Here is a 17227-nt window from a genome sequence, read left to right on the forward strand (position 1 = left end):
TCTCTGTCTGGTTCTACAGTGTAATTACCCCAGGAAAGACGGAGTGGGGGGGCGTGGCTCTCTGGTTGTTCTGGCCTCAAGGAACAGAGCTTCCCAGCAGGTTGGCCAATTCAGGGATAGTTCTGGGAATCTCAGAGACCATGTGATGCTCCCAGCCAGAGGGACCCCTGCTATGGGCTGGCTCACTGCTTGAGGGCTTCTGGTCTGGAGAAGGGGGCAAGGCAGGTGGGGAGGACTGGGTTCTGGCCATTTGGCAGACTGCTTGCAGGATTTTAGACCTGAAGACACCCTCTTACTTTTGGGGCTGCTTCCCTGGGGGATGAGTTACTTGTCTTCACATCACACCAAGTTATGCTGCTCCTTCTCTAGGAGCCAAGGCTCCTTCCTATCTGAACAAACATGGTCCCTTTGATCTATGCCCAGCACTCACCATCACCTAGATCACTGGTCTGCTCACCAGGGTGCCTCCCTCCACTTCTCCAACAGAATCCTTTGACCTGAAACTACAGGTCGCAAACCCAAGGGGATATCCTCCCTCTCCCTGGCCTCACGTCTCACCACCTCACCTGGCCCTCACACCACACCTAGCCTTTCTCTATACCCATGGACAAGGACAAGCCCACCTCTGCCAAGCCTCCAGAGCCAATGATGGGGCCTGTCTGCCTTTTTCCATATTCTATCACTTGTTGATTCTTCTAATTGAGGAAAGAAAGTAAAAAACAAGGCCAATACTATGACCCCTCTGTATGTCAGCAGTAAAGCTCTCAGAGACGGTCACCTCACTGGGGGGTGCTTCTCTTGGGCCACAGCACATGGTGTCATGTGGTAAGTCACCTACTGTCCCCTGTCCCAGGATCCTCCTAAGTTCCAGGCTGACAGGAACAGCTGATCACCCTATAGCACAGTGGCCTGGGGTCATGCCAATGCTGGCTCACTGTTGGTCTACCCAAGAGGATTAAAGAGGAACAAAGGGTCAGGAGCAGAGGAACGTGGCAGGAAACCATGGGACATGGGAACAAGCAGCATTTGGGGCTCCTCTAAAGGGAATAGCTGCTCATCTTCCCCTCTCCCCCAGCAGGAAGGGGCTCCTTATCTGATCACCCCCTCCTGCCTTCAGAAAGGCCCAGGAATAGGGGGCTTCTTTGGCACTTCAGAATGATCACAAGTAATTTGCCTTTTTATTCATATAGAACAAAATTTACAAAGTCATTCATACAGTTTTTGTGTTTTTTTTTTTTTACTGACTTCGAAAATTGGGAATATTCAAAATACACTTTTACCCCACTCCATTCTGTCATTATTTACACGTATGTACAAGAAAAATGAAAGAGTCTCTGTGTGTGTGTGTGTGCGTGAGTGTGTGTGGTTTGTGTTGTGGTTTTCCTGTATTAAAAAGCTCTGCTGGTCGGGTGGGTGGGTGGACAGGCGGCGGGGCGGGCGGCGCGGTCAGATGGAGGTGCCGTGGGAGGTGTCCAAGGCCTCTGGAAGGACGCCTCCCGGCACAGGCTGGAAGGACATGGGGATGGGGGTCTTGACTGGGCTCTGGCGGAACAGCCCCCCGTTGGGCGACCTGTGTTTGCACTGCATGGACGGCATGGTGGCGGAGCTGCTCAGGGCCAGTGGCAGGCTGCTGCCTGGCCCTGACGACAGTGTCCGGCTGGTGCCGTGGCTGCTTTGCTCGGGTAAAAAAGTGCTGACGGAGAGCTGCGTGTTCTGGTACTCTCGCGTGGGCTCCAAGGCCTGGCTTGGAGCCAGGCCTCCCATCTCCAGGGCGGAAAGCTCAATGGACGCTGGGGAAATCTGCTTGTGGGCAATGTCTTCATCCATGAGGCTGTTCATGCGCCGGTGAACCTGCTCCAAATTCACTTCTTTGTCCTGGAGGGAAAGCACAGGAAGGTCAGGCTGAGCCCTGAGATGAGCCACAGTGGGCTTTCCACCAAATCTGGGAGGCCTGGAGACCCCAGGCCTTTTCAGCCTGCGGACACTGGGTGGGCATCCCCCCAATCCTCCCACCCCCTTCACCTGGATGGCCGGCTCTCTGTTTTCTGGGGAACCAGTAGCCTAGGATACTGGCCCTGGGTAGCATAGACCCAGCAAGCAGGCCTTGGCAATGCGTGCCTCCCCTCCTCACTCTGCTTAGAACCCCTGTCATACCCAGAGGCAACCCTGTGAGAAGATGCCTTGACGAACCAGCAGAGACAGAAGGAGAATAAAGGAGTTCCCGTGGGAATAAAGGGAACTAATCCTCGAGCCCCTGGTGGGCCCCATGTATTTGCCATAGAGTTCACAATGCTCAGAAAGCCTTGTGTGATCATCCCATCACCCACAAGAGGAAGCCTGGGTTCGGGAAGATCAGTGGTCTCCCTGGAATCACAACCCTGTGAGGGGCAGCCTGGGAAGCCTGGAGTAGACAGTGAAGCCCTGGCTGCCCCTGAAAATCCGTTCTCTCTGTGCACAATGTCCAGAGATGCCAGCAAGCAGGCACGCCCCTGCCTCCAAGGCTCATGGGGCTGGTTCCTGGATGAGGAAGATGGAGGAGATGGTGAGGAAGGGGACTTCTCAGGGTTCGGGTGACTTTCCTAGTATCAAGAGGGTTGAGACCGCCAAGATGGTGACCCTCACACTTGACTCTTTCTCCATATGGTAAATGGTAGCAAGGAAATGGTTTTTGTGTGCTTAACAAATATCATTCTTTTCAAAAACCTGATGTTTTTTCTACAACATTAAAATAAATCAAGGAGACCAAACTACTTGGAGGCTCCTAAAAGACAAAGAAGATGTACTCTAGCTGTTCAGTTCGCCCAAAGAGGTGGGGCATGAGACCGGGTGTCCACAGAGAAGCCACACCAGTTCCTCGATGAAGTGCTCAAAGTTTCACTCCTATTTTCAGATGGCATGAATGCCAACATGGTAGGCAAGTGCATAGATATTGCTATGCTTCTCTGAAGTCAGACTGCTAGAGAAATGCCATGTCAAAACTCCGGTCTGAGACAGAACACTGTGGGCTGTCTAATGGTAGCATCCATTTGGTAGGAACCTGTCTTGTAGCTTGGTTAGAAATACCACACAATGGAGAAGCCCTGAATGCTTTTTCAAAAGGCAAAAGAAGGAACCATACACATTTAAGGGCCATTCCAGTGGCTGCTCTGAGCTCCTAGGAGGCTGGTGGGAGATTTTCCCCAGGAAGAGGCCACCCTGAGTAGCTGGCGTGAACACCCTTCTCTCGTGGGTGGTTAACCCCCATGAAGTCTCAACCCAGCCTTCCTCGAGCAAGGAAATTGCTTCTGCACTTTGCTCCTTATTCCCAATGCCTCCTGGTGTGGTGAAGGCAGGGCCACTGCTCTCTCCACACCTTTGCCAAGTTCATGACTGATAGACAGAGGTTGGCTTCTGTGGGACACCTGCCATCTTTCCCAGAACCGTTCCCGGAATAAGAAAACTAACAACCCCCACAAGAGAGTAAAGAACTCATCCCAGGCCAACAGCAAAGCTGAGAATAAGAAAGCCAACTGATTTCAGGATGGAAGATACCATGGGGCTTGACACTGTGTCCCAGATGGAAACATCAGAAATTGCTGGCCGGGCCCCATGGGCAGAACTAACATTCCAGGGATCTGAAGCCCCACAAGCAGAGCTCAGCTCACTGATGCTGGGAAACCAGCTTCAAGTTGAGGACACCTCGGGGTAGCAAGTGTCGTGGGTGACACTGGAAAAAGTGGCTGGAGGGGACCAGACCTTTACTCAGCCTAATTAAATGTGATGCATGGGCTGTCTTTCACAGACTCTTTAAAGTTTGTAAAAAAGACAAGATGCCAAATTCAAGTTCTCTCAACTACCTTACAGCATATCGATCCAGGTCTGTGCAACCTTGCCTTTTTCTCTGTGTTTTATCTATTGGTTTTTATTCTTGCATATGAATCTATTTTTTAATGGTTTTCTAAACTGCTATATTAGCCCCTTGTTGTTTTAGGCCACCATGGATCAATTATCTCTTCCTAAGAAGACCATGGTTTGTGTGTTTTGGGGAATTACTTCTTCCTCACCAGATAACAGTTTGGCAGGTGCCCTGCCCCACCTGTAGCTAAGATGCAGGACCATGACCAAGCAAGGACAATAGGACTGAATCTGAATCCTGAACAAAGAGATAAAAAGAGACAGAAAAGAGTTGATTATCCTTCCAATACAGTAGGAATACTTCAACAAAATTTCTGCTCCATGACCATCATATAGCTTGTCTCCCAGCTCTGTAGACAAGCCTGACCCCTGCCCCCCACCCATCCTGCTTCTCCAGTCTTCTCATGGTTGCTATCTGCTCCAGAAAAACTGCTGATACAGCACTTTCATTTGCATTGGCCGAAGTCTGTGCCATGACTATGATGGTAAATCTCCATATCTATTGGTTATTTTCATTTCAAAGTATGGGAAGGATGAAAGAAAAGTATCAGAGATCCTGGAAGCTGGGGAATTTGAGAGAGAATTTCAGACACTTCTGGGGTTTACTTATATAATCCTCCCTTCTCTTCGCAGACAGCAAAGCTTGTAGAAGGTTGGAGGAGCTGAGTGTCGCTGTTGGCAGTGCCTTCAGTTTCTACTGAAGGAAAACCAATAGCCACTGGACTTGGGATCATGAGGAGAACTGCTTAGTTACATAATCTCATCTTTTCTTCCTTTCGATTTTCTTTCCAGGGCTTTAAGGATCCTTTTGGGGATGGAAAGAAGTCAAGTTTAGGAGTGGACTAATTTGGAGGGGAAGGCAAGCATCTTGGCCCCAGCCCTGTTCACTCTGGTGGTGAGAAGAAAGCGCATGATCCTTTTTATCAGAAAAGTGTTCAGGAGGTGCTCCCCATTTTTCTGGGGTCTAGAGAAAGAGAAAGGGGGAACTTCCTGCCCAAGAAGGGCACAAGAGTCAAGAGTGGAGACCGAGTGAAAGGAGCCCTCTCTACCTAATGCCACAGACACAAAACAGAAGGAGAGCTTTGGGAGAAGACCAACCACCCAAAATCTTCTGAAGAAAAATGTGAGCAAAAGAGGTCTCTGAGATGCAGTCATTCACCAGAGAAGTATGAGGGAGAAAAGGTTCGGAGAGTAGGATTCTCAAAGTGGTTGGGTATAGGTACCAATCTAGCATGATAATCACAGCTGTGAGGACTTGGTCTGGTAATACCAAAGCATTTAGAATAAAAGCAAGCCCAGAGTGTAGGTGTGGAAACAGCCCAACTAACCCCCAAATCAGTATTTTTGGAGGAAAGAGCTTGAATAGTTTCCTAAATCTAAATAATTTTTCTCACGCCTCAAGTTAAGTAGGACAGATTAAAAAACTTCAAGAAGAACTATAAAGCTGTGCTGTGGGGATCGACTTCCAGCTGAGGTCAGTCATGAGCCCGTAACCTCTCCAGGTCAGGACCCAGAGAAAATGTCCATACCAACTGAACAGACTTCCCAGGGAAACATTTCCGCCCCAAATGCAGTCAAGTAATTCACCCTCTCTGCCCCAGAGGAACCTCACTCTATTCAAATTCGATTACTGCCAGTAGATCCAACACAAACAAACTCTGGAGGAACAAGGTGCCATCGTGAGCTGCCCATATGTGATTGTTTATCTGGACAGCAAAATGAGGAGAACTAAAGAAAATGCCTCGTGCCCCCATGAAAACACAGGCAATCTGGCTCTGAGTCAGCCACGACATCCCTTGGCTGCCTGCTTCCTCCGCCGCTGTCTAGTCCAAGTGCAAGGTGGAGAAAACCACCTTGGGTGGTAAAGCCTGGAAGCATAATCTTGGGTCACCCAGGGCCACAGATTTAGCATACATGAAGTCATTTCCAGTGGCCCCTGGCCAAGGAACGAGGAGGCGGAAATAATCCACCCACTCAAGGAAAGAGGCGACTGATTTGAATAATTATCGATATTTTAGACAAAATGGGACATTCTATTATGTTATGCAAATTCAAATAATGGACTTTTTTATGTGAACTACATCAGTTTACATCCTCATTATCTCGAGGTTTTGGTGTTCAACTGCATGGAAACTTGCTGCTGTCTTCATTAATTTACTGTAGGTAACTGACCTAGTCAAACATCCCTGAATATGACATAAAATTTACAGACTGCATTTATCCCTGAATCAGCTGAATTCTGCATTTCTCCCCTCATATTAAACATGATGACAGATGCACCAACAGAGGTGACTGGGGATCCTCTCCCAGGCATTGTCTTGCAGAGAGATAAAGTTCTGTAATTGAGCCGCTGTTCACCAATGTGGAAATAATTCAGTGTACTGGAAAACGGTAATTAACTAAACTATCATCTATGTAACAGCCAGTTACACGTGGGACTTGTTAGAACAGACTTTGTTTAGTGTCCAACGGCTTTTACTTTAAGTTGGGATGAAACAAAAATGGGATGAGGGACTTCACACCTGACTGGGATGGTTGTAGAGGTATCCTTCTGTTACCACTGAGACCACCCCGGTTGTAAATGAGACCCAACAGCTGGAAGAAATACCATCTGTATGAGCTTCTTAAGAATTACTCCAGGGCACCTAGGTGGCTCTTTAGGTTAAGTGTCTGCCTTCAGCTGGGGTCATGATTATGGGGTCATGGGGTCGAGTCCTACATGGGGCTCCCTGCTCTACAGGGAGCTTGCTTCTCCCTCTCCTCCCTGCTTGTGCTCTCTCTCTTGCTATCTCTCTCTCTCTCTCTCAGATAAATAAATAAAATCTTAAAAAAAAAAAAAAAAGAATTGCTCCAAAGACTTGCCAGCCCCAAAGGCCTAGGCTGGAGTCTGAAACTAGTGGCTGGGTAAGAGCAAAGAAGTTCAACAGCTAATGAAGTGGTCTCAAGAGATGACGGGCAGTTTTCAGAGCATCACGAGAAAGTCTTCCATTAGGCTCACTCACACATTTCACATGGGAAGGTGAAAAGAAGAGAGAGCTATTGGACACCTTCCATCAGAGGTGGTAGCAGCAGGTGTACAAAGGGGTGAACTGATGCAGGGGTGACGAGATCTGTTCAAGGTCACACAACTGCATGGTAAGTGGAGTATAAGGATCAGAGTCCAATCTACCCTGCTCCCAAACCTGGGCTCTCTCCCACTGTGCAGGCTACATGTTCCCAATTTCCCTTTGGAAGGATGGTGTAGACCCGTGGTTTTCACCCTTGGCAGGATATCAGAAGCAGGCATGGGGCTTTTAGAAATTATGGTTGTCCAGATCCACCCAACCCTACCCTTTGGGGAATGGAGCCCAAGCATCTATATTTCTAAAAAGCTCTAGGATTAATCACCTCTGATGTGCAGCCAGAACTGAAAGCCATTGATCCAGCTGCAATGATTACACAACAATTTAACATTAATAACGTTTTCTTTATAGGAGCCCAGACTGGTTCATTCATTTGATAAACACTTTTGAGCTCCTACTACCAAATGAGCTAATGTTCTTGGTAAAGCATCCATCTCGGTCCCTGGCATATAGAAGGTACTCCATACTTCAGTTAGATCCGTCACCTCGTAATGAGAGGCTCCGCTGTTGCAGGGACTGGACTAAGTGATGGGAATGCAGAGGTGGAGAAGCGCCAGCAGACTCTGACCAGGCACAGGCAGGTAAACCATTCATAACAACTTGGAATCGCAGCCAGCCTGAGTGCATATGCATGGCGGTGGTGGGGCAGGGGGACAGCCCGTGGAGGTGAGCAGGGGAGATCAGATAGAGGGGAGTGATGTCTGAACAGGTTGTGAGGTCCACATTGGTGTATGATAAGCACTCACAGCCTTCCTGCTGGGAGGCCCTGGAATAAGGGCAGCAACATACACTCACTCTTCTCCCCCTCGTGCTAAGAGGTCTGATATCGGCAGTGTAGCCATTGGGCCAGGCTTGGTTTTCAGCAAAAGAGAGAAACTGGGGTTCAGAAGATGTCAACACCTAGCTAGGAGCCAGGGTCCTGGCTCAAGAAGAAGCCCAGCTTACACCTTTCATGTGCCAAATCATCCTGAAGATGTTAGGTAAGAACCCCTGCTCCTGCACATACCCCCCCCCCCTCGCAGGGGCAGACACATCCTTTTATTCCAGTTCTGTCCCTGTAACTTCTGCCTCCTCTTTCTCCAGGGCGAAGGATGACTTCCTCCAATGTTCTTGAAGAGAATCAGGACAGGTAAGAAGATAATATGTAGCTTTCCCAGCACAGACAAGGTGCCACACGATGTGACTTGTCTTCCCCTGTGCCCATGACTGCCCATCACAAGGTCCTTGGGAGGGAGGAGCCCCCGGGCTGCCATTCACCAACGGCCCGTGGGCGGGTGCTGTTTCTGGCACTTTGCACACCTCTGTTTGTTGAACCTCAGGGCAATGCTGTGAGGCTGGCATAAAGGAAGAGGGAAAAGGTACAGGAGAGAAAATTCTCTACGTGGAGTTGAAGAAGCGTCAGAGGAGTGGAGGCAGAGAAGGGCGTGCAGCCAGAGGGAGAGCCCCTTGAAACAAATCTCCCACGAGTGCAGCCACCTGCCATGGTGCCCGACCACCCGGGCCTCGGTCAGCTCCCGTCTGCGATGGAAGCAGGGCCTGGGGGAGGGCAGGCGAGGCAGGCAGTATGAGCATTCCAAGCTCCCAGCCCTGTGACAGATGATTCATCCCTCACTCTTCATGTCATCTCCCATTTGTGCGGTTCTCATCTTTATTTCATGAATATTTTATTCTCCGAGCAATGGCTCCACTTCCCCCATAAATCTAGAGGGTGGCTCTTTACAGCAAGCACAGAGTCTGCCGCAGTCACCTGCACTGGGTAACTACATAATAGTCTGATTCCTTAGAAAAAATATGAGCCCCAATCCACATGAATATTAAGGGGTTGAGCGCACATTACTATTCTTCCTCAAGTAGGTGTCTAAAGTCTGAATCAGGCATCTCAACACAAGCCATTAAACACAACTAGAACTACACCCAAAGACAGCTTTCTGGCTCTTAAGAAATATGGCCAAGGCCTCAGAATGAAGCATTCTAAGACTAACCAGACACTCTCACCTAACTGCAAACGCTGCTCCATAAAACACAGGTAACCAGTACCACAAAGTGGTTCTGGATTAAGGATCATTATTATTTGTGAAAGATATGCTTCTAATATTGTGTTGTGTTGCCTTCCTGGTTTCTGTGATGAGGTCCCAATCACTTGGCCTCGCACTCAGATCCGTCAAGAGAAAGCCCCTGCTCCCTGGTCCAGCCTTCTCCACTCACTTCCCCTTGCTGTTGCTGACCCTCCAGTCCCCAGAGCTCCAAGTGGGGGCCGGGGGACGGGAGGCCACTTAGGACTATTTACCTCAATGCTGTTCACCTTGCCTAAACTTCCGATCTCACCTCCAGCTCTATGATCTCTACCAACCCTTTAACATTGACTTCTAACAGCTCCAAGCCCCCAAGAACACTTCACTAACCAGTACCCCCGCCATGCCAAGGCTGGGACTGGACTAAGTCTCCTAAGTCCCCGCCATGCCAAGGCTGGGCTGGGTGCACCTCAGTACATACATGGTACCTTCTGCTCACTTGAGAATGGTCCTGACCAATGAAGACTGCTTTGGTCAACCTCTCTGCTTGACACATCTGCCCCGTGATGGTGAACGCCCTGAGGACATGGGCTGTGCCCCTATAGGCATATTTATGAAAGGAAAAAGAGGAGGGAGAAATTTCATTTGAAAATCAGAAACCCACAAAAACAAGAAAAGGGGGATATTTCCTTCTTCTACCAGAAGGAGCCGGCAGAAAGAAAGGCAGCTACTATGCTTTTTAACCTGCCTCTTCGTTGGTCCTCGTTCCTACCTGGAAGCAGGTTGGTGGCAGGGGCAGAATTTCCACGTTTTCTAGGTAGGACCAATGTACTTCATCCTCTTCTCTTGTGCCTAAGGTCCTGGGCTTATGTAGAAGCCAGAGAGAAGGTAGGATGCTTTACTGGCAAGAAGAGAGCTGTTCCTCGTAGCTAGGTCATTCTTTGGTTTCCTGGTCTTTTCTCTGTGTTTTTCTCTTTCACCTCTGCCTTCTATGTCTCTCCAACAATCGATCCAAATACTTGTCCTTCTGTCTCTCTCTCTGTCTCTGTCTCTCTCTCTCTCTCTCACACACACACAGACATACACACATGGTGATTATTCATTCTGGGATGCCTAGGCTAGCCTTATCACTAAACCCTAGACAGGGGATGTAAAGGGACATGAAGACTGGAAGCAGATGAGGACACCCAATCCAGAGGAAGAAAGGCCTCTCCCTGCAGCTGGCTCATAAGGGACATTCTAGAAGGCTAAGCCTGGGCACCTGCTCTGCCCATGCCATCCCAGGTCAGCCTCTCCATGATGGTGAGATGCTCACCCAACCAGAGAGCTTCTCCTGCTCCCCTGACCCAGGGACATTTGCACAAAGGAAATCAGGCTATGGCTGATTGGGTTTGGAAAAACACCAGACCCAAACCAAACAACATGGAGCCTGGATACAATGGGATCTGGTCCTCTCTGGTCCCACTTGGAGGTAACTCCAGGGCCACCCTTCCTTGGGTGTGTACACTGATGCCTCTGTGCATATAGCCTTGGTGGTGAGAAGCAGGTTGGTAGCGAGACAGATCTGTGACCTTTCCTTAAAACTACTCATCAACATAATTCACAGGTCCTCCCCATGACTTACACACACACACACACACACACACACACACACACACACACACAAATTTCTAGTAGCAAAAGAAGCTTGGGCAGAACCATTCACCATTCCTTTCAGTGCCTTTCCCTTAAATCTCCTCACTCCTGCTTGTGGCCCAGGGGTAACAAGGAGAAGCATGAGGCCATGGAAGACCTAGGCTTTGCACTTCCTCGCAGAGAGGCACACAGAATGCAGAAGAGGAAGACGGGTGTCCCCGGAACATTTCCAACACAGATTCAAACGGCAATGTCCTTCCAGCAAAAGCTAAGTGCAATGACAGAGAGCTGGATGCCTGGTATGAATGGAGAGTCTGTCCCCCTCCCCCACCCAGCCAAGGGTTCCATGACAGACTGATGTATGGGCTGTGGCCAAGCATCCCTCCAGGCTACAGAGACGGTGGCCATGACGACGCTGCCTCTTTGGATTTGGGGCTGGTTACTTTGCTGCATCGTGTTTGAAATGTACACCTGTTTATGTCAACATGATCTGTTGATGGTAATTCAGAAGAAGCTGAGCTGTATGTAGCACACAGTGGCAGGCCTACCATGGAGTGGCTGGGCTTACGCCTCCGCGCGGGTGTGGAGATTTCTGCTGGCAGAATATCAAATAGCCAAATGGCCTGCCTTGCCACCCTCCCTTAGGGGAACTGACTCCAGGGTGTGAAGCCTTCACATTAAAAAAACAAAAAAGAGCTTGAAGAAGAGCAAAACCCCAATGGAAGGAAGTGTCGTGGGCAGAATGAGTTCATGGTCACCACAGATAAGGTGGGGAATGTGCCAGAACACGGAGTCTGGCCAGAGCCGCCATGTTCCCTGTGCTGGGCGGACCTGGAGGGGCATAGGCAAGGCTGGGCCTTATCAAGATGAGGGAGGAGAGGGAGGAAGGGAGGATGGGAGAGGCAGGGGCCGGTCCCTACTTGCATGCCAGAAGAGCAGAGCCCTGTGGCCCTTGATGGGAAAGCAAAGAGAACCAGGAAGGAATGAGGTCTCCTCTCTTACCCTACAGTTGTTCTCTCCAGGTCAGGGTGGAGGCACATGGGCGGGGCAGGGTAGGGAAGGGCCCTCTGGCGCTGCTCATGCTGCACCCGCTCTACAGATAAATACAGGACTTTAGTGGCCACGGCTGGGGCCTTGGCCCTTCAGTCAAGCATCAAAACATCCCCTCCATTTGTTCTCTTGCTTTAAAAATTGAACATAAGCAATGACACCATCCCCCCACCACACCCCCCAGTAAAACATGGCTGTCTGCACACAGGTAACTCTGGTAAGTACTAACTGGAAGAAAGCCCACCCCAGGGGATTCTCCTGCCTCTGGGCTGCAGAAGGGAGAAGCAGGACATGGGGCACGGACCTCTTTGGGGGTCTCCTGGTGGCACCGGTTGCTGTTCCACCACAACTCCAGGGCGGCCACCAGGCAGGCGAGGAGGAGGCCAATGGCCAGGATGCAGAAGACCCCCGCGAAGCTGTGCAGCTTGAGGGCTTTGCCGTCGGCCTGGGCACTGGCAGGGCTGGTGAGGTCACAGCGGCCCAGGTGAGGCCACCACTTCTGCTTGAGCACGTCGAGGTCCCCGGTGTCCTGTAGCTCCAGGATCCTGCAAGATACCAGCCATGGGAGCCATGGCCCTGGCCTCCTCGGCGCGGTCCTGGGGACCCCGGCCCCTTCCGCAGCACACTGGCCCTCCCACAGAAAATACTGAGCCATGGCAGCTCTTCTTCTGCCCCAGCTGTCCCCTTCCCCAACCCACCCTCCCCTCCACAGGCAGAGTGCTCTTCCCCCCGCACACTCCAGGTTTCTTCTCTCTCCTCCTTTAAAAGCCTCAAAGCTCCCTCCCACCCTGTCTCATTGCCAGTGGATAAACTTCAGTGGCAAAGCACATAAGGACCCTTCACATGGGATCAGGGGCAACATACAGAACTGGCTGAGGCAACACTCAGACCACGGACTTAAAAAATGCTTCCTTTCAAACTTCGATAACCACATTCTAAGTCTCTCCTACTAGGATTCACTGAATCATTCATTCATTCATTCATTGAGCATCTGCCTTAGGCTATGTATGATGTTCAGCACCGCTGGGTGAGGTCCAGAGACTTATACACGGACTTTGAAACAATAATATACAGACAGAGGCTGTGATCAATACTGTGATACGAAGATAGAGGTGCTAAGAAATGGTGCATGGGGAGGGTGGTCCAGATGGGGGTATTACAGAGAGGACCTCATCAAGGAGGTGACAGGATGAGTGCACACCTGAAGGAAGGTTAGTATCAAATAGCTCCCACTTGTCTAACACATTCTAAGTGCCAGGATATAGCCTAAACGCTTGACAAATAGTGTTTCATTCTCATGTCAACCCTTTGAGATGGTTCCTTCCATTTTTCCAGAGAAGGAAAAGGAGGCACAGGGAGGTAAAGTATCTTGCCAAGGTCAATTTGTGGTTGGCAGGGATGGCATTGAATGAGGACAGACAACAGCCATGCTTGTAAGTTTGTTCTCAGCTATGTGATCTGTATGTCTGAGATGCTACAATATGGCCAATGAGGCTCCAGAGGGGCAGTGGGGAGGAGGAGGATGGTAGGAGATGAAGACAGTAAAACAGGAAGAGCTGGGAATGTGGGCTTAGAGAAGGTGTGAGAGGAATCTAGATTCTATCCTGTTCACCAAGGTAGGGCAACCCATGCTCTTCCCTTATTCCCCATGTAGGTGTCCGGATGGTGGTTTTCCTTTGTTGTGGGATGTGATGGACTCCCTCTCTAATCCAGGGGTCTGAACAGTGAGCAAGTAGTAGCTGGCAGTCCTAGGATCCTCATAACCAAGCTTTTCCTTCTGGGGTGGGGGGTGTTTTTTCAGCCTGGTTCATAATGATACCGCTATGTGATAACACCTGCAGTGACCGCTCTGAGCCCCCCAGGTGTGCACATTTCAAGGACAGTGGTTCTTTATAGCCAGGAGAAGTTCACTTCCAACTGGCCATTTGAGCAGTTTCTGTCCTGGGCCTGTGTTGCAGGCCAGCTATGACTACAGGCTGAGGCTGAGCTCTGTGACCATGCATGAACTGTGACTGGTGGAGAGGGAAGGTGACAGCCAGGGCGGGGGTGGGGGGGTTGTCCTCTGACCTGTCAGCATCATGGGCCCAGCAGAGCATGGCCTCTGACAGGCTGTGAACAGCCTGGCTCAGGGCAAAGAGCAGGCTATGAAGGTACCAGATCTCAGCTGAGTATCACAGGACAAATGACTTGCCCCTGTTAACCTTGGCTGTATCATCATTGCAAGACAGACCCACGAGCCTTCCAGGTGAGTAAATCCTTTGGGACAGGCGCTATGTATATGGTACTCTCCATGGTTTCTCCTGAGCAATCACAGTGGCAACCCAACTTGGGCCATCCATGAATTTTTGTTGCATCAACATACAAATGAATGTATTAACTGAATCGTGAAAACTAAACAAAAATTGGTCATGGTGAGATAAGGAGATGATGTCTGTTAAGGGCCAAGGACACAAGTCGGCACAAAAGACTTAAAATGCCGCTGTGCACGTAGAGGCTTGGTGATGACACAGATCCGTGATTGACGTGTGAATCTGTGTGGTTTGGGCTTGGGATCCATATGCTGCTGAGTGCCACAGACCTCTCACATGGCGCATCCCGTGACGGACTGGGCAGTAGCAGTGTCCCACCACCACTGTGTGGCTCTGGACATGTTAGGGAAGCTGTCCACTGGCTCAGGCTGAAAGGCCATCATCTAAGTCTCCATTGGTAGGTCCGAGGAAGCTGGGTCTCCTGGCAGTTAGAGGAACCCCAGGACTGGGTGGGCAGGATCTCTGGGCTGTGAGAAGCCTCGTGGGTAGTCTCCTGGCTCGCCAAGGAGAGACAGCAGAACTTTATATATGTATTCGTATAGATTCTGCACTGATGGTCCAAACCCAGACCTGCCATCACACCAACCATGTCAGGCAACCTCTCCACTTTAGCACGCTTATTACTAAATTCGGAGATCATAATGACTCCTACCACAGAATTATTGTGACAAAATGAAAAGACGGGACACATGGCCACCCCTCAGCTCAAGATCTGGCAAGTAATCAGAGTTCCCTAAAAGCCAGTTCCAGTGGCATGGTCTGATGGCCATGTGGACCAGCAGCCCTGTCCTGTCTGGTATTGACCGACGCTGCCCTTCACTGAGAACATAGAAGGGACTGATCATTTTCCATTGTCTTGATCCTCCTAACAGTCTATAAAGTCGTTCTTATAATGTCAGTTTCACATCTTGAAGAACTGAGGCAGAATGAACATCTAGATGACTGGCCCACAGTAGCAGTCAGAAAGTGGCAATGCTGCTCTTCAGAGCTGGGTCATGCTGACCCGGGAGGCCATGCTCTTTCCAGAACATCAGATTGCTAAGTGCAGTCAGCCTGCTCTTGGAGAGTCAGGCTCTGCTTTAGGGGACCATGAGACTCTGGCCAGAGGATGGCTGTAGGGTCTGATTCCTACTCCTCCACTCACTGACTGCCGCATTAGGCAGGCTGCTAAGTTCTGCTGATGCTTGCCTTCTTCCTGCTCCTTTTAATTGTATGTATTTTTATGCCTGATATTATTCCAGGAAGAATGGAAGGCAATTTATAGGAAAACAAAGAATAAAATAAAAACAAACAAATCAAAAGGAAAATTTAAATATGTAAGCAATGGAGGAAAGATAAAACAAGTCATGGGCACCAAATGAGTCCTAGAACAAGACTAAATTAATGCACACCAGAATAATCTATACTCCTGCTTACGAGTAAGCTGGAGTGATCATAGCCGCTTCCTGAAGCCAGTCATTCTATTTTTCCAGACAGATGTAATGGCAGGTGCTTTCTTCTGGTCAATAGTTGTGGAGCCCTGCTACACAGTAGGTGCTCCATAAATGGCTCTTAAGTTGTTAAACATTTATTGAATGCCTGCTCTGCACGCCATGGTTCACAAACAGGTTACAGCACTCAACCCCCACCATACACACTTATAAGGTGTAGCATATAGACCCCGTCCTCTGCCAAAGCAAGGGAGCATATCTGTGCACAAGGAAATAGCTTAATTCACAGGTCTAAGGGAAAGAAAGTTACTGCAGTTCCAGGTAAGACTGGGAGTCTATTTCTACAAGACCTTTTTTCTGTAAATGGCATGGAGCATTGCTTTCTGGATCTGTCCCCTTCCTGCTCTCAGGCAAGATGTCCCCAACTAGGGGTACCTCACAGTTCTGTATGCACCATACAACAGAACCTCTTGAAGAACCACTGGCCATAGTAAGTTGGCAACCCAAGGTCTGAGGGTTCCCTCCAAGTAGAGACCCATCTGCCCAGGTCAGGGAGGGAGGATGCTTCTAGTGTAAGAGGGGTTGCAACAAAGAGCCAGGTGATGATAATTCTGGAGGCCAGCACAGCCCACGGGGAACATTTACTTACAGTCACAGAGCACACGGACTTCTCATGAAAGCAAAGAGTAATAACCAGATTAACCAGGAAATTGGATTAGGCACTTTTGTTTCTGGTCTACTTCTGGTGTTGGGGGAGCAGCCAACAGAGTCTCAATTGGGAGAAATTTTGAAAAGACCCTCAGGGTCAGCACTTTGATAGATAATGAACAGGCCTGCTCAAGGGCAAGCCTGAATTTTGGGACACTACACCCCCACGCCGGTCCTGGTCGACTGCCCTGTAGGGCCATACAAAGGGCATGGAATTACTTCTGCACCCAGCAAGCAGTCACAATGTTGAAAGTGACCAACCACTCTCTCCCTGCTCATCTCCTGCTCTGGGTTGTGTATCCTTAGGTTTCCTCCTGATCTGATTTGGGACTGCTGAACAATCCAGCTGGGAAACAAGCTCTCTCCTCTCTTCTCTCCAGTGTGCCAACAGTCACTTCAGCAGACTTCGGAGCTCTGTAGACAGTTCAAGTACATGGGGACCCTATGCTTCCCTCACTGGGACCCTGGGCTTCCATGACTGTGATTTGGGGGCACGTTAGGTGTCTTGGTGCTGCTGCTGGATTGACCCCCCACCCCCAGCTCCCTTACCATCTGTTCCAGAAAGCACCAGAAAGGTGCTCACAGGTTGATTCCTGAGCCTCCTGTCTCAGAAAACCAACTGGAGTACACCTCAAGAACACCAATGCAATACACATCCTAGACAGAAGTCATTCCTTCTTCATGCCTTTAATTGTAATACTTGATAAAACTCTATCCCTTCTTCTCCCTGGTCATCTCTACTCCAGGGAGCAAAGGGAGGCACAGAATGTATACTTGATTAAATTCTAGGAAAAACAAAACAAAACAAAACAAAAAAAACCACAAAAGCCTCATTTAACTTAGATAGTTCTACCCTTTTCCCCAGTTTGCAAACAAGCTACTGAATGGATAGCTCACAGGGTACCCTCTTCAGCCTATCTCTGATGGGGTTTAGGCTCAAGTGCTCATGGTCACAAAGCCCTAACCCACACCTACAAGGTAGGAGATGGAAGGCAGTAGGGATTGGAGATCTGACAGCAATGTGGGTGAAGGAGTGGGACTCAGGGATTTGTATTGTCCTCTGGACT

General features: G+C 49.5%; 1 protein-coding gene across 2 annotated transcripts in view; it reads right to left on the bottom strand.

Moving 5' to 3' along the window:
• Nucleotides 1–1378: 1378 nt before the first annotated feature.
• The window catches only part of GRID1 (glutamate ionotropic receptor delta type subunit 1), a 705186-nt gene continuing 689337 nt past the window's right edge, over nucleotides 1379–17227 (bottom strand). The window contains exons 15-17 of one of the 2 annotated variants that reach the window (XM_046026169.1): nucleotides 12018–12258; nucleotides 11666–11756; nucleotides 1794–1875 (exon numbers count right to left, since the gene is read on the bottom strand). In XM_046026169.1, coding sequence (XP_045882125.1) covers nucleotides 11667–11756; nucleotides 12018–12258 — 331 coding nt within the window. In that variant the 3' untranslated portion in view covers nucleotides 1794–1875; nucleotide 11666. Of the gene's footprint in view, nucleotides 1876–11665; nucleotides 11757–12017; nucleotides 12259–17227 lie in introns of both variants that reach the window. The other variant, XM_046026168.1, reaches the window with a different exon arrangement.

This window comes from Meles meles, chromosome 13, assembly GCF_922984935.1.
Source record: "Meles meles chromosome 13, mMelMel3.1 paternal haplotype, whole genome shotgun sequence".
In the NCBI taxonomy this organism is placed as follows: Eukaryota; Metazoa; Chordata; class Mammalia; order Carnivora; family Mustelidae; genus Meles; species Meles meles.